At 31.9% G+C, this 25,541-nt stretch overlaps 7 protein-coding genes across 7 annotated transcripts, besides 18 other annotated features; 4 read left to right on the top strand and 3 right to left on the bottom strand.

Annotated features, from left to right (window-relative positions):
- Positions 1-511: 511 nt before the first annotated feature.
- Positions 512-718: a mobile genetic element.
- A 2,040-nt stretch (positions 719-2,758) lies between these two features.
- Positions 2,759-2,824: a mobile genetic element.
- Positions 2,825-3,399: 575 nt separating this feature from the next.
- Positions 3,400-3,436: a mobile genetic element.
- Positions 3,400-3,436: a terminal%2Cinverted (terminal inverted repeat of Banshee-A3 transposon ID:TVAGG3_0101600).
- Positions 3,437-4,342: 906 nt separating this feature from the next.
- Positions 4,343-6,519: a mobile genetic element.
- Positions 4,617-6,086, top strand: TVAGG3_0101590 (MULE transposase domain-containing protein; the record flags this gene model as incomplete). Its single annotated transcript, XM_001302070.2, has 1 exon — positions 4,617-6,086. The coding sequence occupies one exon, from the start codon at positions 4,617-4,619 to the stop codon at positions 6,084-6,086; it is 1,470 nt and encodes a 489-aa protein (XP_001302071.2).
- Positions 6,520-6,801: 282 nt separating the features above from the next.
- Positions 6,802-6,839: a mobile genetic element.
- Positions 6,802-6,839: a terminal%2Cinverted (terminal inverted repeat of Banshee-A3 transposon ID:TVAGG3_0101570).
- Positions 6,840-7,990: 1,151 nt separating this feature from the next.
- Positions 7,991-8,020: a terminal%2Cinverted (terminal inverted repeat of MuDR-3_TvMULE3 transposon ID:TVAGG3_0101550).
- Positions 7,991-11,011: a mobile genetic element.
- TVAGG3_0101560 (MULE transposase domain-containing protein) lies at positions 9,174-10,150 on the top strand (the record flags this gene model as incomplete). Its single annotated transcript, XM_051222802.1, has 1 exon — positions 9,174-10,150. A coding segment is annotated over one exon (977 nt), but the record flags the coding sequence as incomplete, so codon positions are not given.
- Positions 10,982-11,011: a terminal%2Cinverted (terminal inverted repeat of MuDR-3_TvMULE3 transposon ID:TVAGG3_0101550).
- Positions 11,012-12,289: 1,278 nt separating this feature from the next.
- Positions 12,290-12,700: a mobile genetic element.
- Positions 12,701-13,026: 326 nt separating this feature from the next.
- Positions 13,027-13,374: a mobile genetic element.
- Positions 13,375-13,470: 96 nt separating this feature from the next.
- Positions 13,471-13,515: a mobile genetic element.
- Positions 13,471-13,515: a terminal%2Cinverted (terminal inverted repeat of LTR141 transposon ID:TVAGG3_0101520).
- Positions 13,516-16,784: 3,269 nt separating this feature from the next.
- TVAGG3_0101510 (DNA binding) lies at positions 16,785-17,231 on the top strand (the record flags this gene model as incomplete). The annotated part of the gene is made up of 1 exon (XM_001302072.1): positions 16,785-17,231. The coding sequence occupies one exon, from the start codon at positions 16,785-16,787 to the stop codon at positions 17,229-17,231; it is 447 nt and encodes a 148-aa protein (XP_001302073.1).
- Positions 17,232-18,969: 1,738 nt separating this feature from the next.
- TVAGG3_0101500 (uncharacterized protein) lies at positions 18,970-19,398 on the top strand (the record flags this gene model as incomplete). Its single annotated transcript, XM_001302073.1, has 1 exon — positions 18,970-19,398. One exon carries the CDS (start codon positions 18,970-18,972, stop codon positions 19,396-19,398), a length of 429 nt encoding a protein of 142 aa, XP_001302074.1.
- A 522-nt stretch (positions 19,399-19,920) lies between these two features.
- Positions 19,921-20,175, bottom strand: TVAGG3_0101490 (uncharacterized protein; the record flags this gene model as incomplete). The annotated part of the gene is made up of 1 exon (XM_051222801.1): positions 19,921-20,175. One exon carries the CDS (start codon positions 20,173-20,175, stop codon positions 19,921-19,923), a length of 255 nt encoding a protein of 84 aa, XP_051107787.1.
- A 732-nt stretch (positions 20,176-20,907) lies between these two features.
- On the bottom strand, positions 20,908-21,234 carry TVAGG3_0101480 (DDE endonuclease family; the record flags this gene model as incomplete). The annotated part of the gene is made up of 1 exon (XM_001302074.1): positions 20,908-21,234. The coding sequence occupies one exon, from the start codon at positions 21,232-21,234 to the stop codon at positions 20,908-20,910; it is 327 nt and encodes a 108-aa protein (XP_001302075.1).
- A 597-nt stretch (positions 21,235-21,831) lies between these two features.
- Positions 21,832-23,714: a mobile genetic element.
- Positions 22,522-22,595: a mobile genetic element.
- Positions 22,926-23,186: a mobile genetic element.
- Positions 23,715-23,993: 279 nt separating the features above from the next.
- Positions 23,994-25,541: part of a mobile genetic element that runs on past the window's edge.
- TVAGG3_0101440 (MULE transposase domain-containing protein) lies at positions 24,082-24,996 on the bottom strand (the record flags this gene model as incomplete). The annotated part of the gene is made up of 1 exon (XM_001302075.2): positions 24,082-24,996. The coding sequence occupies one exon, from the start codon at positions 24,994-24,996 to the stop codon at positions 24,082-24,084; it is 915 nt and encodes a 304-aa protein (XP_001302076.2).

Genomic DNA, 25,541 nt, shown 5'->3' with positions numbered 1-25,541 from the left:
CTTTAATAATTTTTAATGTTTTGAGCTTCAAAATCTTGTTCTAACTATTTTCATTCATATATCCTAGAAAAAATTAAAAAGTTTTTTAGAAATAAAAATGTTTGTATGTAAAGTATTGAAAATATTCTAGATGAGAAGACATTCTCCAAGAGATTGATATTGATTGGCTTTGTGAAGCCATCACAAAATCAAATAATGGAGTTAAGTTAACTGATATTTGCGCGAAAGCTAAAATAAATCATGAAGGCAGAGTTATATATAATCATACTATCTTAAAGTATTCCTAGAAATTTCCAAAATTAACCGAAATATAACTGTACAGAATTACTATTTTCGAGATAAAATTCATATGGAAATACTAATTCATAACGCTTTATGTTATATAAAATTTAATTTATAAAAATTTCAAAATAAATCAAATTTAACACAATGAATATAACTGCAATCGAGGTTTTTGACGATTGATTCTTACGAGAAGTTTTCCAAACTTTGAGTTAATGTCAAGACATTAACTCAAAGTTTGGAAGTCTAATAAGGGGAATTGTAGGCTATGAGGTACTGATTATATATCAGTGCCTCATAGCCTGCAATTCCCATTAGAAATCGGAGAAACTTTGTCCGCATAACTTATGATGCGGACAAAGTTTCTCCCATTTCTACTTAGAATGAAAGGGCAAGAGGTATATAGGTACACTATATATCTCTTGCCCTTTCCTTCTTACCTAAAGACTTCCAATCTTATTTTTTTCCAATTTTTCCCCTAAATTTAAATATTATATAATATAAATAAAATGCATAATATCAATCACAAAAATTAATGTTTATTTTTTTAATTAAAATTGCCGCGCAATTTAAGGTTTTCTGTCACTTTTTTGTTAGCCATTTCGGTACGAAACAATTGAGATACAGCTATTAGAACTCAAATCTTAGCTTGTCCTATCTTATGTTTGATTGAACCACTAATTGTCTAAAGATTTATTTAATCTTAATCCCATATTATCACATGTTATAGCTTATTATGCATATACTTCTGTTCTAGGTAAATAGTTACCCGTGACTTTTTCTCAAAAGATGTTCTCTCAATCTCATTATCTCGTCACAGGGACTCATTTTTCTTCACAAATATATCGATTGTGTCTATAATGAACAATTTCAATTATCCGTGTTATGATTTTCAATCAAAAAAATGAACAAAAGAATTCCATTGATTTAGCTAACTCATTTCCAATAGATATGCATATTCAAACTTTCAACTCAAGATAATGGTATGATGAAATCATTTGTAGAAGATATCATAATGATGGCAAAATTGTAATCACACAAAAATAGCTCAATTTCAATAGAAAATAAAATCATATCATATGAGGTGTTGAACGATCTTGTTCGTGTCCGAGTATTTTTGATCGATGAAAAATTCAAATTTTGATTATAACTGTGAAATGTTATAGTTAATAAATCAACTTAAGTATACTAGACAAATCTGAAATAAAGGAGATAATCAGCAAAAATCAAACTTTTCTTTCCCAATTCTATCGATTTATCGGTTCAAGCATTAGCATTAGGAAATTGCCATTATACATAGCACACTTACGAAAGATTTCTTATTACAGGCAAAAATAAAGTTAAAATGAGAAATTGATTTTTTGATGAGTTGAATATCGAATAATTATTAAGGGTCGGCTCTACTCACTGCTTTTTACAGGTGTGCAGTGCCTTTGTTTCACGTATTGCAATGATCATTTTTTTGAATTAGGGCTGCGTATATAGTATTAAAATTAATATTTATCTTAAGTTTCAAAGTTTTAAGGATTTGTTAAATCAAATTATTGTATTCGAATTTTTTAGCAAGAAATATTTAGCCCCGAATCTCAAGAGATTATACTAAATATGAATATTTGATAAATTGTACATTTTATAGATGTTAAAACCTTTGCTTTATACCAAAAATGAAAAAAAGAATAACAAAAATTTAAAAATTCAGGTAAAAACTTTAATTTTTTAGTCATCAATATTATAAAAAGAAAACTTTTCGGCTATATGCCTTTCAGTTTGTGCATGGAAAAATGAGTATAACAGATTTTTATAATATAATTTTTTATTCAAAATCTGAATATGTACTTCGAAGTGACTTCTAATATGCATTTGAAAAATACAAGTGACATGAAAATTGAGAGGGATACTCTACTAAAATTTTGATAGTGATCTTAGAAGCGTAAGAATCAAGTTGTATCCCTTTCTGCAGGAGTAACTCGGATATATTCATGAAGAAACCAAAATTTTCAACGTGAATTTGAATTTTTGGAGAAAAGTAACTAATTTTGCCTTGAAAATCGATGCACTGTTCTTTGGATATCTTTAACAACGATTTAAAAATGTCTTTACTGATTGTAGAATCAAAATTGTTGAATATTGTAGTAAATCTACTAAATTTACAAGCCATTTAATGATTTAAAGTTCTTGTGTTATTTTTTATTTGGTTCTAACAAAACAACACATAAAAATCTTTCTCTAATACTAAACATATGATTAAATTCCGTCCCATATGTCTTATAACGTAAAATTGTTTGTTACTTTTTATAATGGAAGTTATCAATCTTGACGAAGAGACTGATATAGAACCAATCCAAGTAAATGCAAATGGTTCACTTTTGCGACGTTAGTTAGAGGTGGAACATATGAGATTGCAAAAAATTCTGCAATTTTCTTGGATTTAAAGTTCCACACCCGTCTTATTTATATAGAATTCAAAAAGAAATACTGTTATATACGAAAACGATAAAAACAGTTTGATAGAAAAGTGACAACTTTACGTGTCAAAAATAGAAAAAGTGACATTTTATTCGTAATATTAAAATGAATCATCATAATCTTCTTCATAAGGGTCTTCATAATCTTCTTGATATTCTTCTTCATAATTTACTTCGTATTCTTCTTCTTCATTACTATCTTCTTCTATTTCAACCGGATTCGCCTTATTTTCTTCTTCTTCAACTTCCTCGCCTTCTTTTTCCCATTCATCTTCTTCGATTCCTTGAAGCTCTGGCATCTCATTGGCCATAAGTGAACCTGGAAGAAAATCTTGAGAGACATCATCCACAAGCCATTTTGCCGGCATTCCCCTCTTCCAAATTGGAAGTTTCTTCCACATTTCAGATGGGCTATAGTGAATTTGTTTTCCATTCACATAATGAGTTGGTAATGCTAGATGAGGTTTAGCATTATAGTACTCAACCCATTGTTGAATCTTTGCCCATGACAACTCTCTGCTCTCTATGTTAGGCCACAAGCGCTCGATTTTCCCATTTTGGTATGGGCAATGGGGGACAATATATACATTATTGATCCCCCGAACCCTCATAGCCTTTAGGAACTCGCCTTTATTTTCGCCGCCATTATCTGTAATAAACAGAAATTCATCAAAAGTGACAGCTCTCAATTTTTTGACATTTGTAAATTCTAAATTGAATGAGAAAAATGAAATAATACTAAGCATAATACAATATTCTAGATTTAATTATAATTAGGAAAAGTTAGTTTTGAGAGTACTTTTCATAGGCATATAGAATGAAATCTTCTGAAAAATAATATCACATAAACTCATATTATTTTCTAATATATAACTATTTTATATAAAAATCAAATTCAATGATCTTAAAAGCGAAGGATAAACCTCAAAATTTACGAATATAATGAGTGGGAATATAATGCTTATCTATCATAAAACCATATGAAATATCAATTTTTGCTTTACGCCTAATTTTTGACGACAATTAGCAAAAAATGTTAAATGTTAACACTCAGTCCATTTGAATATGAAAAATAAAATTGACTTTGATTAAATGTTTTTATTTATCATGCAATTCTTCTTGCGACCAAAGATTTGAATAAAAGTTCAAAAAATAAGATAGCTTAAAAAATAATATACGGTAGTGTTTACTAATAGATGAATAGTATATAAATTCTATTAAAATGGATTTGATCCAAAAAAATATAAAACCAAAAATAATTGTTATAATTTAAATGAAGAAGTAATTTAAAACGATTTTATTTATGATCAAATTTTATATATTTTTTTGGATCAAATCCATTTTAATAGAATTTATATACTATTCATCTATTAGTAAACACTACCGTATATTATTTTTTAAGCTATCTTATTTTTTGAACTTTTATTCAAATCTTTGGTCGCAAGAAGAATTGCATGATAAATAAAAACATTTAATCAAAGTCAATTTTATTTTTCATATTCAAATGGACTGAGTGTTAACATTTAACATTTTTTGCTAATTGTCGTCAAAAATTAGGCGTAAAGCAAAAATTGATATTTCATATGGTTTTATGAGAGTAGGTGACAAAAGTGCATACTCTTAAATTAACCTTAAATGTTGATTTTTCGATATTTTCGGTATTAACCTTATTGTAAATTTTTCCGGTGATAAATTTATCACACTGAGGTTATTTTTCCGGTGAGATTTTTAACCTTGATTTAATGAAATTAATATATATAAATTTTATTATTTTTAATTTCGAATGAGTATAATAAAATATTTTTTATGTGTTTTTGTTTTTGATGTGATTTGAATTTTGTTAACTCTTTTCAAAATCACTTCATTTTTATGATTTCGGTGGACTTAGAGGAGCTTATTGCTTTTGGTATTAAACAGGAAGTCAAGGGCGGTGTCCCATACAGAAGAAGAACGGGATCTCCAAAGCAATATGTCACTTATTCATGTTCGTATCCCCTATGCAAGGCAAAATTTAGGGTTGAAGAACAAAATGGAGTGTTTACTATAAGCAAAGTTAATGAAGAACATTGCCATCATATAGGAGTTGAAATGGGTTCACATTACGCGAGTAAATTTTATCAAAAATGGATCGAACTTTATATTAAAAACGGTGGAAAGCAATTTCTTGCTCAAAAAGCATTTTTTGATAAGTTCGGAATTGATACGAATAACAAAGAAACAATGAAACTTTTCGCGCAGTCTACTGATGCTTTAAAGCACAAATTTTATCGCCTTGATGAGATTATTGCACAAAGATTATCAAACGATCCTTACACTTCTTTGGAAGCATTTTTGAATAATTTACAGGAAGAGTGCCCAGATGATCTCGTTCAATTTGATTACAATGGAGATTTTTCCGAGTTTACAATCATATATGCACCTTTTGCTGCAAAAGAATTGGTGCATAGCATTGATAACCCTCTCCACGTCGATTCCACTCATTCTTTAATTAAAGGAAAGATCCAATTGTTTGCAGTAACAATGAAAACAAGTCAAAACACAATTTTCCCCTTTTGCTATTTTTTAGTGAACCCTCAGACATCTGAAAAAATTCAAGAATGTTTGGTGAAATTCTGTGAGTTTGCGCACCTGGATCCACAGCATTGGAGCGCTGACTGTGCGCTAAACATTGCTCGCGCAATTGAGGACGGATTTCCTCTTGCGCAGCTCAGTTGGTGCGCTGTGCATGTTTTACGCGCATGTGCAAAAGTTGGAAGCTATTTTGACAATCCACAGAATTTTGAGAACTTCTATTTAGCAATGGACTTTTTGACATTACGTGCAGATGCAACGAATGCAGAAAAGCTGGCTGAAGAGTCTGATGAAACATATGAGTTCTTGACAACAATGTTAGAAGAAAAAGAACCGCGCGCTTTGAAGTATTTCGATAAACAATGGAGAAGAACCAAAGAACATTGGATGATGTTATATCGTGGAGAAGGTGATTCCACGAATAACATTGCGGAATCACACTTTCATCAATTAAAGCAAACATTTTTCTTGGGTAAGAAAAATGAGCGCATTGATGACATCGTCATAACTCTCATCACTGTTGTGATTCCAAATGCGATTATTAAGGTTCAAGTCGCTAATGTTTTGAATGAAGAAAGAGCAGTAAGAATTCTTACAAGGGCAGGTAATCAGATTGTTGAGCAAAGAGCTTCAAAACACGATGAATGTTTGAAATTAATTCAACACATTTTGGAAATTGTCGAAAGCCGAAGGATTGAACCTAATGTCCTTATTCCATCTTTGAAGGCAATATTAAATTTGGCACAAAGAAGTTTAAAGGAAGAGTAAGCAAGATTAGATAATTTGGACTTTTTTTTAAAATTAATGAATAAACAGTATATTTTTGAAGTGTAAGCTTATTTACCTGAAGCTATATTACTTAATATAACATTCAAAGTATTATTGCTATTTATTGGAGAACAAATTTATGTAATTTTCACATGAAAATTGATAAATTTGTATTTCCTTATGATAATCAATTTTTGTATTTGTAGAGAGTCTCCCTGCATGATATCAAGACTTGGCTATAAGTCTTTATCCATTTTTGAAAATTGTATTGTAAATTGTAAGAATTTCTGAATACTACTACTATAAAATATAATTGCTTATCAATGTATATTCTCCCTGCATGATATCAAGACTTGGCTATAAGTCTCTATTCATTATGAGTATGACCCCATTTTTTACAAAAAGTGCCGAATTGCAACTTTGTCCCAATCTCTGGTTTTATGATAGATAAGCATTATATTCCCACTCATTATATTCGTAAATTTTGAGGTTTATCCTTCGCTTTTAAGATCATTGAATTTGATTTTTATATAAAATAGTTATATATTAGAAAATAATATGAGTTTATGTGATATTATTTTTCAGAAGATTTTGTGTTCTTCTTCAAAATTTTATTTTTTTATTAAAAAGAATCTTTACAAAATATACATTTACTTTAATTAATATTTAAAAACGTGCTCTATCAAAAGTTCCAAAAATTCAATATTTTAGCTTTTCTGAGGTGTCACTTTTGATGAATTTCTGTTTACAACATTATCGGACCAAATTGTATGTAGTGGTCCATAACGGGCTATTGCTCTCTTAATTACTTTCACTGTTTGGCTAGCATGTTTTGACGAAAGATGCTGCCATTCTATGATGAGCCTTGTGCAGTCATCAATCACAGCATAAAGAATCTGACTTCTCTTTTTGCCAAGAAAGTGGATATCAACGTGCCATATTTGGTTAGGAAAGGCAGCTAAGTATCTTGTCTTTCCTTTTGGCCGATAGGGTCCCCTTGGACGTGCCAAGTCTAGCTCTCTAAAAGCTCTTTCTACCATATGTCTTGAGGGGGGATGTGGAAGAGGGTTTGTAAGATATTTAATGTTCCTCAGCTCAGATGGAAATGATAATGGAGACTCTTCAATCATAAGTCCGGAAGGAATTGTGGAAGAAATTTGATTCAGGGGCTTAAAACGTTCAATAGCGGAGAACCATGCTTGGGTAGGCGTTGGCTGTGGAACAATACCCGTCTTCATGTCCAAAAATGCCTCAAAATGAGATTTGGCATATTCGATATCTTTATTTATTTGGTTATAGGCGGAGATTATTCCAAGATGGCCATGCTGCTCAATTAGGCTTCTAATAGTTACCTTAAGATCTTTTGGTACATTAACTTTGGGTCTCCCGCGCTTAAGGGGAATAGACACAGATGGGTGAGGCTGAGGCTGAGTATTGGCAGAGAGCTGTTGCTGTGGGGGAGTGTTGGCAGAGAGTTGTTGCTGTGCCGAGGTGTTGGCAGAGAGCTGGCGTTGAAGATGAGTGTTGGCAGAGAGCTGGCGTTGTGGGGGAGTGTTGGCAGAGAGTTGTTGCTGTGCCGAGGTGTTGGCAGAGAGCTGGCGTTGAAGATGAGTATTGGCAGAGAGCTGTTGCTGTGGGGGAGTGTTGGCAGAGAGTTGTTGCTGTGCCGAAGTGTTGGCAGATAGCTGGCGTTGTGTCTGGGTGTTGGCAGAGAGTTGTTGCTGTGGAAGAGAGTTGGCAGAGAGCTGGCGTTGTGGGGGAGTGTTGGCAGAGAGTTGTTGCTGTGGAAGAGAGTTGGCAGAGAGCTGGCGTTGTGGGGGAGTGTTGGCAGAGAGTTGTTGCTGCGCCGAGGTGTTGGCAGAGAGTTGTTGCTGTGGAAGAGAGTTGGCAGAGAGCTGGTGTTGGAGTAGGGGTAATTGTAGCTAAAAGTGACACACCTGTAAAAAGTGACACACCTGTGAATGGTGTGATTACCGATCGGTAATTTCGACAGTTTAGAATTTAAAATTTTTTATGGAACTGTTGCGAGTTTCATAAAGAATTTAAGGAATATAAGCAAAGATTTGAATCAAAATCTTAGACCTAAGCCGATCGCTTCGCTCGCGGCTTCCGCGAATTACAGATCAGCAAAGATTTGAATCAAAATCTTAGACCTAAGCCGATCGCTTCGCTCGCTGCTTCCGCGAATTACAGATCAGCAAAGATTTGAATCAAAATCTTCGAACTAAGCCGATTGCTTCGCTCGCGGCTTTCTTTATTATTTTAAATTTGCATATTTCCATCAAAAGTTCATAAGGTAAAAAAATTCGTTTATATTATTGCAAAATAAAATCTTCATTATCAAAATAATATTAAATGATAATATAATATAATTTATAAACAACTATTATTTAATAAAGTTTAATTGCCAAGGTTCATCTAATTTTTTGATTTTTAATGTTTTATGAATTTTATTTATCATGTATATATCTAATGAAGATTATATATGTAGAAGATAAGTAGCTTAATATGTACGTAAAAATTAATGAAATTTATTTTGAATGTAGAACCGAGCAATTTTCAAATTTTGTGCTTTTTTTGAATTTTCTCGATACCAGATAAGTTGTGTTGGCTAAATAATATATGGATACAATGTGTCTTATAGATGAATATATGCACAAAGTTTAAGAGGCCATTTTCTTTCAGAAACCAAGATTTGTGAATTTTTTCAAATTTTGTGCTTTTTTTGATATTGAAATTTCATTTCATTTTTTTGATGCATATCGATACACCATGCGAACTTAAAGAAAGGCTATCTTATATTGATGCTATGAAAGCTGTCATTGATAACGAATGCCATGCAGGTTGTCCATATCAATTAAAAAAAATCCAAATTTAGGGGAAATAAAATTAAAATTCAGGTGCAGTGCAGATAAATGTGAAGCATGTATCTCATTTCTAAAGGATGATGAAGAATATATCCTAACAGAATATAATGGAACACATAATCACAATCAAATCAAAGATGAGACAAAGAAATACCACACATTATCACAATGCTATCGTCGGGTACTTATTAATTTTATAAAACAGGGGGGTGATCCGAAAATGGCTCAAATTGAATGCGACAAAAAACTTGATCTGGATGATCCACTTAACAGGCCATCTTTTTTGAATGCATCTTCAGATCAAATGAAAACAATTCAGGAAAAAGGAAATAAAAAGATCAAAGGTATTCAAAAGTACGATGATAATCAATTCAAGTCAACTCAATTATTTAAGGGTATCAAAGAACAAGAGTCACCAAAAGATTTAATTTATTTCGATGTCGATAATTACAACAAACCAAAGAAATTAATCTTTTATTATGCTTCTTTCAAATTTCTGGACATAATCAAAATTGTGAAAGAGCATTTTATTGATGCAACCCATTCATTACTTGAATTTAAAATGTTGTTTTACATGATATCAGCCAAATTTCCAAATACACATGCATTCCCAATTTTTCAATTTGTCGTTTATCCAAACACTTCAGAAAATATTGCATTCTGTCTCAAGGCATTTTTTAACTGGGCAAAAGTAAAACCAAAATATTTTATGTCAGATTGTGCACAAGAAATCGAAAATGCGATTATCAACTCTTTTCCAGAAGTTATCCTTCATTGGTGTGCAGTTCATGTAATGAGGGCGTTCAGAAAAAATTTGAAAGATTATGCATTTGAGAGTTCAGACAAATTGATATTAGATACAAAAATGAACTATCTTGCATACGGCAGAAATGGCAAGAAAGAATGGATTGAACCAACGTTCAAAAAAATTCTGGAAATAGCCGAAAAATTCCCAGAATTTTCAAAATACATACAAAATCAATGGATATCAAACCAAGAAAGATGGACAGCCGCTGAAAGAGATGAAAATTTAGCTCTCACAAATAACATTTCAGAATCGATTAACAAAAAAATTAAATATTACTACTTTGGCGGAACAATTTTCATGAGATTTGATCGATTTGTGATGAAATTAATCGATTTTATCGTTCCTTCATTTTATTACAGAATTTCTCAAGATATAAGGCTCAGAGACAAAATTCCAAATCCGTTGCCATCTGAAAAAAAGCCAAAAAAGTCTACAATCAGACTGGATACAGAAAAATGTATAATGCTCACTGATAAAATTAAATCGTTAATAGTTAACTCATCAGCAAACTTAAATACGCTTCAATTGGGTTTAGATGACCTACTTGATAAAGTTGTCAAGGCAGCAAAGGTTCAAAAACGAATGACCCAGTATTTTTCGAAATTAAGTATCCCAATGGAAATCAAGCTTAGTATTCTCACGCAAATTACAGAATTTGGATGCAATACCCTCAATTCATTGTTGAGAATGCCAAGTCTTTTCAAGATAAAATTATTACAGATTTCCACCTTCAAATTTATACAACATTATAAAAATTTATGAATAAAAACTTGATATAAAATAACATTTTTATTTTTACTAAGAAAAAAAGGTTTTTGATAATAAATTTATTTTATTTCGAAAAAGTAGCAATAATCGTAAAAGGGTATTGATAGGCTTGCTAAAGTAACTAATTTTAGCTGTCAAATACTTTTGTATTTTGAAGTAAATTAGTATAAATTTGTTTTTACTTTTATTTCGAAAAAGTAGCAATAATCGTAAAAGGGTATTGATAGGCTTGCTAAAGTAACTAATTTTAGCTGTCAAATACTTTTGTATTTTGAAGTAAATTAGTATAAATTTGATATTATTTTAACTCCCTTTGAAAACCTCAATTTTCCATACAGAGGGAACGGGAATAGCATCCAATATTCCCTGAGAATAGTTGCGCATTCTCAGTTCCCTCTATATTTCGAACGAAGCTCTCGTCGGTCTTTTTTTAATACTAAACGTTTTTTTCCTGTCACTTTTAGCTAAAATTTGGGTTTGCCGCTGGCGTTGTAGGGGAGTGCTGGCAGAGAGTTGTGGCTGTGGGGGAGTGTTGGTACTGCTGGCTAATGAAAGCTGGCGTTGAAGAGGAGCGTTGGCAGAGAGCTGGCGTTGTGGCGGGGTGTTGGCAGAAAGTGGGCTTTGTAGAGGAGCGTTGGCTGTTGAGAGCTGTTGCTGTGGAACAGAGTTGGTAGTGCTGGCTGATGAAAGCTGGCGTTGTAGAGGAGTGCTGGCTGATGAGGGTTCTTCCTGTATACGAGAGTCGTTTGAACTTTGTAATATCAAATAATCGTAAGGAGAGTGTCATCTCGTGTTTCAAAATGGATGAACACTCGTAGAGTCGATTATTATATTTAATGTAGAAAGTAGTAAACTCTTGAAGTTTGTATGTATGATGTAAGTACTCTTCAATAGTAATTAGTCTATTACATAAGAGAGCTTTGTAAAATGTTATCTTGTTAATTGATGAACGAATAGTGTTGTTGACTAATGGAACATTTGTGAGAACAATGGCTAACGGTGTGCGCCTTTGAATCTGTGCTAGAGCTGTTTCAAGCCAAGCTGAATCAACTAAGGTGTACAAATTCATTTTAAACAAATTTGAAATGAAATAATTTGTGAGAATTTGAGAATAATTTAATTATTTCAGAAGTCTATATTGAAAAAATATTCTTAACAAAATTAATTTAAATGGTTCAGAAAATAAAAAATTAAAATTAATGGAAAAACATGATTAGGAATAATTAACAATAATAAAATATATGGTTTTGGATTATTAAACAGCTATAAAAGAACGAATTTTACAAATTACGATAAAAAAATTATTGAAAAATAATGAAGAGGATAAGGATTTGTGTTGTGCATGAAAATTCGGTTCACTTCACTTCTGACAAAAGTGACAAGTTTACATGGCAAAAATAGTTTACATGGCAAAAATATATAGGGTATTTTTTTTAAAAGTAGTTATCTTTATATATAAAAATAAAACTTTTGATATATTTGAGTAAATGATTTATTAATTTATTTATTTATTTTTTTTAAATCAAATCATATAAATATATATATATAATAGTGAAATAGAACAAGAGATAATTATTGATGATTAAATTGTAGACGAGGATAAAAGTTTAGATAAATTAATAAAATTAGTGTAATGCATGAAAATTCGGTTCAATTCATTTTTGACACTTTACATATATCATATTGCAAAAAAGTTTTTAAAATATGATGTATGAATAAGAGTATGATTGGTATAGATTTGGGTTGTATAAATGTGATTGAACAATTGTTAATGGAAAGTTCAAAAACTTGGGTGCAATCAGTTCTGATTGCACCCAAGTTTTTGAACTTTGTATAAGGAATTGTTGGCTATGATGTACTGATCATGAATCAGTACATCATAGCCAACAATTCCTTCGCAAACAGCGGGAAACTTTGTCTGAATAGTTTAACATTCAGACAAAGTTTCCCGCTGTCAGAGAGGGAATGGAAGGGTAAGAGGTATATATTCATAATGTATACCTCTTACCCTTTCATTCCCTCGAGAAAGTTCAAAAACTTGGGTGCAATCAGTTCTGATTGCACCCAAGTTTTTGAACTTTGTATAAGGAATTGTTGGCTATGATGTACTGATCATGAATCAGTACATCATAGCCAACAATTCCTTCCCAAACAACCCGAAATTTGTCTGATTCCACACTAATTTTATTAATTTATCTAAACTTTTATCCTCATCTACAATTTAATCATCAATAATTATCTCTTGTTCTATTTCACTATTATATATATATATTTATATGATTTGATTTAAAAAAAATAAATAAATAAATTAATAAATCATTTACTCAAATATATCAAAAGTTTTATTTTTATATATAAAGATAACTACTTTTTAAAAAAAAATACCCTATATATTTTTGCCATGTAAACTATTTTTGCCATGTAAACTTGTCACTTTTGTCAGAAGTGAAGTGAACCGAATTTTCATGCACAACAAATTAATAAAATTAGTGTGGAATCAGACAAATTTCGGGTTGTTTGGGAAGGAATTGTTGGCTATGATGTACTGATTCATGATCAGTACATCATAGCCAACAATTCCTTATACAAAGTTCAAAAACTTGGGTGCAATCAGAACTGATGCACCCAAGTTTTTGAACTTTCTCGAGGGAATGAAAGGGTAAGAGGTATACATTATGAATATATACCTCTTACCCTTCCATTCCCTCTCTGACAGCGGGAAACTTTGTCTGAATGTTAAACTATTCAGACAAAGTTTCCCGCTGTTTGCGAAGGAATTGTTGGCTATGATGTACTGATTCATGATCAGTACATCATAGCCAACAATTCCTTATACAAAGTTCAATTTTCATATTTCATGTATGTAACTCTCTAAAACTATAAATCTGATTTTCATTTTGCAGATCCACTTCTTGTCTTTCCATTTTTTTGAATCAATTTATACAAATAAACTTATAAAACACAAAATTATTATTTTATAATATAATTCTTAGATAATACATCCGATATGTAAAGTGTCAAAAATGAAGTGAACCGAAATTTTCATGCATTACAGAGGATAAGGATTTGAATCGAAAATTAAAAGGATGATTATGTGTCAAATTAAATTAAAATAAAAATTTTAGAAGATTTAGACAAGAAATAGTGCAAAGAATTAGAATTAACATAAAAATCGAAAATTTAATAAAGGAGAGATAAAATTATTGTAGTATTCAATTGAAAAATTTTATAAAATAAGGAATATTGGTAAACAAATAAGTTTCATCTAAAAAAAGGAAAATAAAAATATAAAAATTGAAATAAAACAGAAATATAAAATATTTTTAAAATGCAAAAAAGTTTCATACTAATCGTTTTTGTATAATATTTATCATTGAAAGATTATTGAAAGATATTTTGAAAGAAATCGAAAGAGTTAAGAAATATTGAGAAGAAGGACAATTGAATGAATTTTTGGCCGATTGTGCTATGCAAAGTTGATGATAATTGCAGGAAATTTTGAGATTTTCGAGGTTTTGGAGGGTGTTAGTACTATTATATGTAATAGTATCTCACACCCTCCAATTCATCCTATGGCGTCGAGAAAATTTTGGTGAAATGTCGTCACATTTCACGAAAATTTCTCGGCGCCATATAGAGAACTAGAGTCTGCGAGGTACTGATTCTATCTATGTACCTCGCAGACCCTAGTTCTCAGCCAAAATGGCTAAAAATTGCTCGCAATTGTTTGCCATGTAAACTGTCACTTTTTGAGGAGATTTGACATTCTGTCAAATCTCTTTTTTTCGTATATAAGAATACTTCAAATAGATAATGAACATGCAGAAGCTTCAATGATGAAATGGGCTCTCAAGATGGGACCAGATTCTGCATTTTCTTTTGATGCTCGTTATTCTCACGCTCGTAACCCCGATGAATGTGAATTTGTGGTTTTTGGTCCAGGTAAAAAAATAGTTGCCAAGTTTATAACAATAAGGTGTCGCCCCGATTAAAATGGAAATTTTACTGGGGCATCTACAAATATGGAAACATTTGTAGCCAGAAATGCGCTAACAAAATTATGCAGTATTATACCTCCAGAATATGTTACAGATTATGTTCATGATCGAGACAACAAATCTAAAACTGTAGTAAAAGATGTTTTTCCAAATGTAAGAGAAAATCTTGATCCTGGTCACTGTAAGAAAGGATTCGATGTATATTGGAACAAACCTATTACTAAAGGTTATGGAGATGTAGCTGGCAGAATTTTTTATGGAATTAAAAACAGATTGCATAGTTTTTACAAATATTTGATTGGCGACAAATCTATAACAAGGGAACAAAAATATTTACATTGGCAAAACGCTTTGAACCGTTTAATTGGTCAGCATAATGAATTATGCATGCATCATTATCAAAAAAAATCACAAAATATGGCAGCAAGGGGTTGAAAACGAAGAAGCTTGCCAAGCCTTACTAAAGTTCTTGAAAGAATCATAATCTAATATGAAAAAAATTAATATGAACTTACGCACAAATATAAACGAATCATACAATCAACGATCAGTTTCAATGGCCACAAAAAAGTTAACTTCGCTGCAATCGAAACTAATGAAGGATTAGAAGGCATTTTAGGAGTAATGCAAGCGGCAAAAATTAACCATTTACATAGGGAAATAATAAATTCCTTATTAGAACAGCAAAAACAAAAATTTACTCGCAATTCTTATGAAAAATCTGAAGAATATCGCAAAAAGAGAGCAATACGAAGAAGAAAGCGCAAGAAAATAGTAAAGGGCAAAGGCAAAGAAGATTACGGGCATGGTCATTACCTTTCTGATTAGGAATCTTATTCTGAATATTATTCCGATGATGAAGCTCCAAAATCCAATCCTATCCAAATATAATGTCTCTAATCAGATTAATTTCAAATAAATTTTTATCTTGTGAAAATAAACATTTAGAACTATATCGGTTATAATTACATACAGGAGTTTTCTACAGATACAAAATGGTTTCCTTGAAATCTAAGGATTTGAAAAAATTATCATTATTTTGGACAAGATACCCAAAAACAAGCACTTAAGCTTTCTATGACTATGAAATTGTATTGGTAATAAAGAAATCCTTGTAATCTTATTTTTTTAAAAAAAGATCTTATATTCTACCACAAATTCAGCCTTTCCTCCTTAAATACTAAGTACCCTGAATTCCCGAAGGATATAGGTTATGAAAATAAAGGGGATTACACCAATAAAAATTTATATTTTATTTTTTGCTGAAGAATAATATCCACATATAGTATACCAGTATAAGATGGAATATATTTCCAAAGGTCATTGGTTCAATATATTTTTGAAGCGTTTTTTTAATTTTTATTTTACATTTTTAATTCAAATTCTCACCGTTGGCCCAACCATTTTGTAGTCGAGCTTATGTTCGAGTTTCATTGTCAATTCCAGATGAGGAGAAGGCGGATTCAATATTGGAGAAACATTACGGTTCTTCATGAAATATTTCAATATTTTGAAACAACTAACCCGGAAGTTGTATGCTTCGCATATGTGTCTAGACACACAAACGTACCTGTTTACGTTGTATCATATTGGTATAAAAAGTGGCTTCTCAATAACGACTACCGTCCTGGTACCACCTTAGGTCAGGGTCAGAGACACTTCACCGATGATGAGGAAGCCAATATTGCCGAATATCTAAGAGAATAATATATCATTCCCGGTCATGCCGTCAGAAGAAAACACCTGAAAACAATAATTTTTAATTGTTGGAAAGAATTAGACCCAGAAAATCGAGCAGGTGTAACTCACAACTTCTTTTCTTGGCATTTTCTGACAAACTTCTGCGATCAGAATAATCTTTCTTTTAGAGTTATTCATTTAAAAAGAAGATCACAGGTCGATCCTCAAGAAGTTCAAGAATACATCCAGCATATCAACAGAATCATTGTTGAATACGAACTCGATGCCATTTTCAATATGGACGAGACGTCCTGGAACTTTGTATTCCGTAGGGGAGATGTTCTTGCCGAACGTGGTGCTGAAGATGTAGAGGCGCATCTCCTCCAAGACTACAAGCAGAAATTCTCAGTAATCTGCACGATAAATGCAGATGGCAAGAAGTTTCCGCCAATCTTTCTTGCAAAGGGCAAGACAGCACGATGCCACCAACAATTTGCTGACATGGAGTCAACAGATCAATATGAAGTTTTCCATTCCGCAGGTGGAAATACCGACACTGCAGGAATGATTTTTTTATATGACGCAGCTTTTGAGATGGACAGAGCATCGTCCTCTTGCTCTCGTTGTGGATCGCTATACATCTCACATATCTGATGGCGCCGTCAACTTTGCTCTTCAGCATGACATAGATTTAATTTTTGTACCAACGAGGGCCACTGATGATTACCAACCCTTGGATCGTAGGGTATTTGGTGCACTAAAAAACATTGGACAAGCAATCTGTGCTGATTTGATGTTTGAAGATGTAATTTCATTTACAAAAGCTGAAGCTGCTGACATTTTTATGCGCAGTTGGAGAAGACTCAATAAGAGAACCATCAAATCAGCATGGGCGATTTCCAATACCGACTTTGCTGAGTTAATTGCATCTGAAGACGACGAGGAAGAAGACCTGGATGATGGTGAATTCGAAGAACCCGCTACCTCTACATCTGAATCCGATGATTCTAATGCTACAGATTGAATTTTGAGTTCCAAATTATTAACATTTTCTGAAAAATTTGAAAATAAACAATTTATCATATATTATCATTATCTTTGTTCTTTGTGTAATTATAATCCTTTAAAGAATCTAAAAACTTTTTTTGTAAATTTCATATCATAAAGCAATTATCAGCAAAGGGTAGTTTCTTAAATGTATAATGAATTACTTTTAATGGTGTTCTTCGTATTCGTTTTCGTTTATTGTCATAAGGAGTAAGATATCTTAAAAATATTATTTTTTCAATTTTTTAAAAAGTTCGATAGTAAGACAATTAGAATTAATAAAATATTATTATCCAATAACATTGCCCTTGTGCATTTTGGTAATAGTTAAAGGTATGTAGAGAAAATGAACATTTATTACTTACTATACCACTCTTAAAAATTAAAATAATATTTTTATTTACCAATTTAAAATATATAATTATTAATAAAACATAAATTCACTATCAAGGTGAAGTGACCTTACGAGTAGTGCCGACACTTAAAGATAAAATTGATATATTTTGGTTGTAACAAGCTATTTTTTATTTATACAACAATTTAACATATAAACAAGTTCTGGTTAATGTTCATCTTAAAAATTTTCTGATGAAAACATCCAAAAATCGAAAAAGCGATTTCAATTTTGGCTGACGTTCAGTCCGATTCATTAAAGGCAATAATTAACTATCAGCACGTTACTCGCAATGTCAAATCTGAAATTTCTGAATCATATAAAAATTATATCTTGAGTAAATTCGAAAACCTTTTAGGAAAAATCATAATTCATCCAGGTCATTACGATAAGAATGATCTCATTCTTGAAAAGTCCGAAATTTAACCATAATGTTATCTGAAAATCAAAGATTTTCCTCCATCCCATCCAGTAACAGATACTGACTTCATGGAATGCTTTAAAATTACCGATCATGGTACGATGCTTGAGAAATATTTTCAAAATCAATTTGATTATCACGTACGGAAATGATTCCCGAAAAAGTGACAATTTGCGCGGATTGATACATAGTTGATGCGACTAAGAATTCCCTCATTGAAATTCAATAGGATATATTTTTGACACTTATAATCGTTTTGTAAACTATGACGCCTGGTGTCTGAATTCTCCCTTGTGACGCAAATAAAACTCAGAAAATTGAATGGTTTACATTGTGACGCCTCACCCATTCTAACCCATAAAATTTGGGGAAATATAGAGAGAACTCGGTCGAATTTAGCGTAATAATATTATGGGGATCCAAGGAATAGGTGACCTTGAAAAAAAGGAACGGAAAAATGAAGTCTAAAAGGAGACTTCGAGAAGTGCATGGTCCAAATTTTTAAAAACGGTTAGAGTTTTGAAATATTTTTATAAAGTTAAGGGGAAAAATGCTTAATTATGAGCTTCGCTCAAAATCATGCAAAAAAGTTAAGAATTTCGAGCGAAACTCAAAATTGTGAACTTTTTACATCTATTTTGTTGGTCATATTTGTGCCCCATCAATTTTAATACATATTATAACATATTAATAATGCGTTATTATTGAATGTAACAATTAGAATGTTCAATTCATTCTTGATTGTGTTACTGAAAGCATGCATATTTTTATAAAAAAATATCAATGATATCATATATCTCAAGTCACAAAGGTTTACTAAGTACTTAAATTACAAGCAAACATATTAAATAAAACTTAAGACAATTTATGAATTATCTGCATTAAAAGAATACATCTGGGATGCTTATTCGTAAAGTTGCATCTCATTTTTTGGGTCCTACATTTGAGAGCCCATCCTTAACAAAAGGCCAGCAAATTTTTATAGAACTTAGATCAATTATGGAAAATCCTATAATATTGAAATTTAGACAACCAGTAACAGAAGATGCTGAAAATTACATAGGTCTCACAGAGCTTGACATTTTAGGACGTATTTTGCATGTGACTGATTTTATCGGTGGAAATGTTGGCTTTGTCTTAGAAACATCTTCCAAAATTGATGATCAAACTGATTTATCTAAATTGTGCCCATATATTGTTGATTTCAGATTAACGGAATATCCCGATGACTATGAAAAACCGATCTGTGAGGATTTGTTAGCTGGAAAATATCTTTCGGACAAGATTATGGAAGCTGTACTTTGCAACAAAGATAGGGAAGAAAAGTAAAATTTCGGAATCAAAGCAATCAAAAGGATCCAAGAATATTTTATAAAAGAACCTTAAAAGTGCAAAAAACGGCCTGCCAATTTTGAATGCAAAAGAATTTAACCTTTTTTTACTTTTTCTCCATTTGTTGTGTATTTTGGCGACCAATTTATAAATATTCAAGTATTTAACACACTTTACAATCTTTTTGATCATATAAGTTGCCATTTTATGGTTCGATAAATTATAAAATTATTAGTTCGATGTTATTTTGCTAAAATTTTTATACAGTAATAGGCATGCAAATCTGGGGATTTTTTCAAGAATTTTCCAAAAATCCAAAAAAAACTTCCAAAAATCCCGAACTAAAAAATAGGTTTTTTATAACAAAAATTGACTTTTGCCTTGGTACAAAGTTATAATAAGTACCTCAAAGCCAGCAAATCATTCGCTGACAAGTAAAAAACTTGGTTTAATTTCAAATAATTTTAAAAAAATAAGTATAAATTTAATCTTTATTCTTATATTGTTGGCCTTCCTTGATCAATGGGATCTCAACCTATTCGTTGTTTCTGCAAATTTAAACATTTGCTGGTGAAACTTTCGGTAAGCTGGTCCCAAGTCATACATTTCTTGAGGAGTGTAGTGGCCACTTGTTCCAGGCTTTAATGGAAGATCGAAATGTGGGATATTGTTGTAATTTTGTACCCAATGCTGAATTGCATTATCTACAATTTCATTACTGGCGATTGGTTCAGGTAGTTGCTTCTCAAGGGAGGGCAAAACAACCTCAATCATTTTAATTTTTTTCGGACCTTTTTTGCTTTTCGTGGAGAGATATTTCGGAATTTTAAAGCATTTCTGAATGTTTTTTAGATATTGTTTGATATTTAATTGAATGATTAATTGGATCTTCAATTGGATCATTTTTTAAAATTTCGTCATATTCCTTTTCTTTTTTGTTTATTGAGTTCTTAGACTCTAATGAATAAGCCTCCGGTATTTGTTGGTACACATACTTTGGGAAATCGCTCATGGCCAAATATTCTTAGAGTTTTTTCAATTATTTATATATATATATTTAATAATTGCATCAAATTCAAAATTTTGCAAAATCCGAATTTGAGCTTCTCTCAAATTCGGATTATGCAAAATTTTAATTATCTATATATTATAAAATTAGGCAAAAATTTTGTAGTGTATGATTATTTTTAATTCAAAAAATTTGAATATCATCTCAAAAACTAAAACCACAATTAATGGAATCCTTTGATAAATATCTTCAACCAGCAATTAAAATCAAGGTTGCCGCTATCCAAAAGAATTTTTCCACTAATACCATTCTGGTATCAGCAGATATCAAGCAATAACTGCAAAATTGGGAGTTTTTCAGAAACTGGAAGAAGCCGTAACACCATATCGGCCAATAAATAAATTAAAAGGAACTTTTTTGCATTTCGACAATGCTCCCTGTCACGTTTCGAAACAAACTTTGCATAAAATTGAAGAATTAGAATTGAAATTGTTGCATCATCCTAGGCGACGGAGGGCCAGATACGACAAATGTGAAGAATGTCCATCAACGATCAGAAGGAAAGGGACATTGACATCACAATCGCTCATCTGGACCCTCCTTGACTGAATCTCGGTAATGAAAAGTATACAATATACAATAAATGTATTCTTATTCATCCAACCAGGTTCTGTCATCGAGAAAAAGGCGTCAATGCCTTCTTGTTCTTCATCCAGCTTCTTTTTCCTTGGCATGATGAATAAAGGCCTCATTGTAGAGCCATCTGCGAATATCGTGCAGACTCCTGTTATATGTGTCTTCTCAGCTGGACGGCCCTGACCCATCGTTAATACCTTGTAAGAAAGATGCCAAAAAGTCCAAAAAAATTAAAATCTGACAGCGAATTGGTCCGAAATTTTGTAGATATTTTACTTTATCTCAATATACCTTCATAAGCTTGGTATTAAATTACTATTGTAAGGAATTATCTGCTTGAGTAGTCACCGTATATTATTCATGTATGATTATTATCTTTGTATATGGAATACACACGAATTAATAAAATGTTCTTTGTCATTTACTCCATTAATTTCAAAAGTTAGTTTTTTGATTTTAAAAAGCAGTGTTTTCATCTCTTGGAATGTATTTGTGCCTTCGTAATAGAAGTTTCTGTTTAGATTGGAAGAAACTTCTGATATGCGCCGCATCACAGGTACTTCTCCGAAATGCATTAATAGTTTATGATGAGCAAATCCGAATACCAAGACATCTGGACATGTGATTCAACCATCCCCTGGAAAGGGATGGGCTCAAATCATCATGCTTGGCAAGGAGGGGACCTGCATGCAATCAAGATCCGCGTTGCAAATTTATACCTCTTATTCTGTAAATCGCAGGAGACTGCCATTGCGATTGGGGATTTATGCAGTTAAGATCATACATATGGCAGTCCCAACGGGAACCGCGGTAATTTACCGAGGTTTCCGCACACCGGTTCCTTTTTTAGGAATTTTTTAGATTAAAAAATATGCTTTGTAAATCATTTTTTGTAAATCGGCAAAAATTTGGAAATATTCTGACGACAATAAATCTGGGAATAGTATTTGAAATACGAGAACAACCTATTTAAAAGTGTTTCGCTCGATTTTGTATAATTTCAAATTTTCACATATAGCTTTCCGTGAATTACCGTGATTTTACCGCCACATCAATAGTTTACGACACTTTTTCCGTAAAATTGAGTTACGGGAATCCGGAAGATTACCGTACCTCACTTCTAGTTGAAAATAGCATTAGTATATAATAAATAGATATATTATTCATATTTTTGATTTTGAATTACGGAAAAAGTGAGTTCAGAACTTCCAATTATTATTTGATTAATTATGTTAAAAATACTATAACGAATTAAAATAGATAATGTTGAAATTTGAATTACGGAAAAAGTGAGGGTGAAAGTGAAGTGAAAAAGTAAGATATTTTTTGTTGAAATAATCATAGTTGTACAATTTTGAAACTATATGTAAAGCTATAAATTGAATAAATTCAAAAACAAAAATTGTTTATTCTTATTAATAAATTTATATTAATCAATATTTGAACAACCCGTAATTAAAATTGAATTCCTCTTAAAATTTAATCCATACGTTAATTTTTAATTTGCTCGGCGAATGCCGAGCTTCCCTACTTCTCTTGTCATTCCTTCAAAAACTCTAATCTCATCGCACTTACAAACATCATGATTTGATGTATTGTCGAGAAATCTTAGACTTGTTTGTCATTTGATGATAGCATTTGAAAGTCATCTCGAAAATCGATTAACAAGACAATTTCCCAAACATCTACATACAAGTAGATGATGGTAAACTCATTAGAGTTGTTTTGCTATGATTCCTCCAATCTTATGATGAGAAAAATCATATTAAAACAGCTCTAATCGAACATTCTACACAGCTTAGCATCCAGCTAGTTCCAAGTAATGCGATTACAACATCAACGGCCAAAGCCTTTCAGAGTCCTTTAATCATTTCTTCTCATCTCAATGTGAAGTGGCCCCAAACGAACTACAAGCTGACGTTACAACGCATTACAACCCGGTTAATACGAGCATATACATTAGAGCTGCTTTGTTATGATCTCCCTCATCAATTGATGAGAGATCTCATTATGAAGCAGCTCCAATCAAACTAAAAACCTACATACAAATGAGTGAAAACAAATTCATTAGAGTTGTTTTGCTTTGATTTCTCTCATCAGAAAATGAGAGATACCAGAATAAAACAACTCTAATCAAACTTTCTACACAACTCAGCACAGTATCAATGCAAAGTAATGCGTCTGTATCGTTAACAAGCAAAGTTGTTTCGGGTCCTTCCATTTTGGAAGAATTTGGAACAACTTTGCGAATTGATAGTGTAAACACATATACATGAAAGCGTGCATGCATAAAGACAGGTATTGTCAGCAATGACTACCTGCCCAGCTATGAGTGATCAGAGAATTACCATCTCAGGCTTTTTGAGAACGTTTCAGCCAGGACCCTCGTATGTTGACTGTGAGAAAGGCATCCTTTATCTGAAATAGATGCTTTTCCAACAATCAAATTCTAAGATCTTCGACGTTGTTGTAAAAAGAGAAAGAGAAGGAAAGAAGAGGAAGGAGAGGAAGAAGGAAAGGAAAGAAGAAGAAAAAAAGAAAAAAAAAGAAGGACATATTAAATATAATGCGCACTTAATAGTGCCGAGGCGGCGGAGCCGCCGAGGCGCGATTTTTTTGACCCTATATTACCGCACGGCAATGTTTTTCTCGATTTTGTACAGCCCTAATCATACATCATTTCCTGAGCGAGCTTCATGAAGAGTATTTCGTCAGAAATTGATAGGAGTGTTATTCCTCCTCCAGGTTGTTCCCTTCTCAACCAAGATCTCGGACAACTTTAAGGTCTTCAATTTTTCACTCGATTTTTTTCGTCATTATCACAAAAGAACACTCACCAAACCTTTGAAAATTATGAAGCTAATTTAATATTTGTAAATAATAAAATATGAAATTATATAAATCTATCAAAAAAATTGTTCCATGGCAATTGAATGTGGTATCGGGCGAGTGTGGGACAAACTATCCAGTGTCACTTTTTATTAACCTTATTTTAAAAAATTAATAAAATAATAATAAAAAATTATTTGAATCTTTTACATTAATTGTTTCTTTTTTAAAAGTACCTTTAAAGTACAATAAACAAGATTTGAATCTATTGATCCTTGTTGCAAACTTGAATATATTGCTTCAAGCATTTTCAAACATTCGACTTTTTTGTTTTCCAATATTTGTTCATGGTCATTAGCTTTTCGTAATATACGAACAACTTTATCACTATTGATTAATTGAACTTTAAATTTAATCAATAATGCTGGAACAACCGTTGTGTATAATTCAACAACAAAATCGTCTAATCGAATATTCCTTCTCTCTGGGAAATAAGAATGCTTGAGAACTTTGAAATGTGACTCACTGACGTTATTAGTCGCGTCACCTCCGTTGCGATAGCGCTTATTCCAACGATCTAAATGATGCCTCCATTGCCTATCGAAGTACTTTTGGGCTTTCGGTTCAGTGGAAAGAATTTCAAGAATTCGATCATAAACTGCATCTAGGTCTGCAGCTTCTTCTTGAGTGAGGTGCTCTGGAACTTCTTCACTTGTTTCAAACGTTTCTTCTTCTGGAATAAATTCAGAATCGTTTGGATCATCAGAAGATTCTCGTGGTAAAAAGATTTGAGAAGGTTGAAATTCATTTTCGATGAATTCTTCTTCATATTGTTCCTCTTCTTCAATTTCTTCTGCTTGAAGTAAGTGAGATTGAGCTGGTTCCTCTCTAGGATTTTCTTCTTCTTGGTTCTGTTCTTCCTCGGGAGATTCTTCTTTAGTATCGAATACTAATAATTTCATTAGATTATAAAATTCTTCAAAATTGTCTCGTGATTTAAACTTATCCGCTTTTCTTAATATGGCGCGAAGGACATGCACGCCACACCAAAGAATATGACAGTTTGGAATACCTCGCTCAATTGCCTCGGCTATTTGTGGGGCGCAGTCCATACTTATCATCTCGGGTTCTCTATTAATATATTGAAAATAACGACAAACACAATATTGAATATTTTCGCTTGTGTCAGGAGAAATAAAGAAATACAAAAAAGGAAAAACAATAGTATGTTCTGTTTTTCCTGTGAGTGCATATAATGGAATGTTAGCCCTTAGAAGTTTATACGTTGAATCGATGTGAAACGTAGAAATTTGGTGACCAAGGGCCTTCGCTTCGAAAGGTGCATATAAAAAAACTAGTTTTCCCGGCTCAGAGATAAATTCAATTAAATCTTCTGGACAACTTTCTTGAACATATTCGACAAAGATAGCTAAAGAAACTTTTTCATCCGAATTAAAGCGTTTGGAAACAATTTCAGCTCTTTGAGCAAATTTACGTAATGCATCTGGACCTTGTGCAAATATTGAAAGTAACTCTTCGTCTGTATATGAAATATTTAAGTCTTGGAAACACTTAAGTTGAGCTGTAGCATGATTCATATTGTTTTCAAAGTAATGTTTAAGATAATTTCTGACAAATAATGAGGATATTGTTTTTGTTGATTTCG

Source organism: Trichomonas vaginalis, chromosome IV, assembly GCF_026262505.1.
Source record: "Trichomonas vaginalis G3 chromosome IV, whole genome shotgun sequence".
Lineage (NCBI taxonomy): Eukaryota > Parabasalia > Trichomonadida > Trichomonadidae > Trichomonas > Trichomonas vaginalis.
This window is presented reverse-complemented; position numbering and strand designations above follow the sequence as displayed.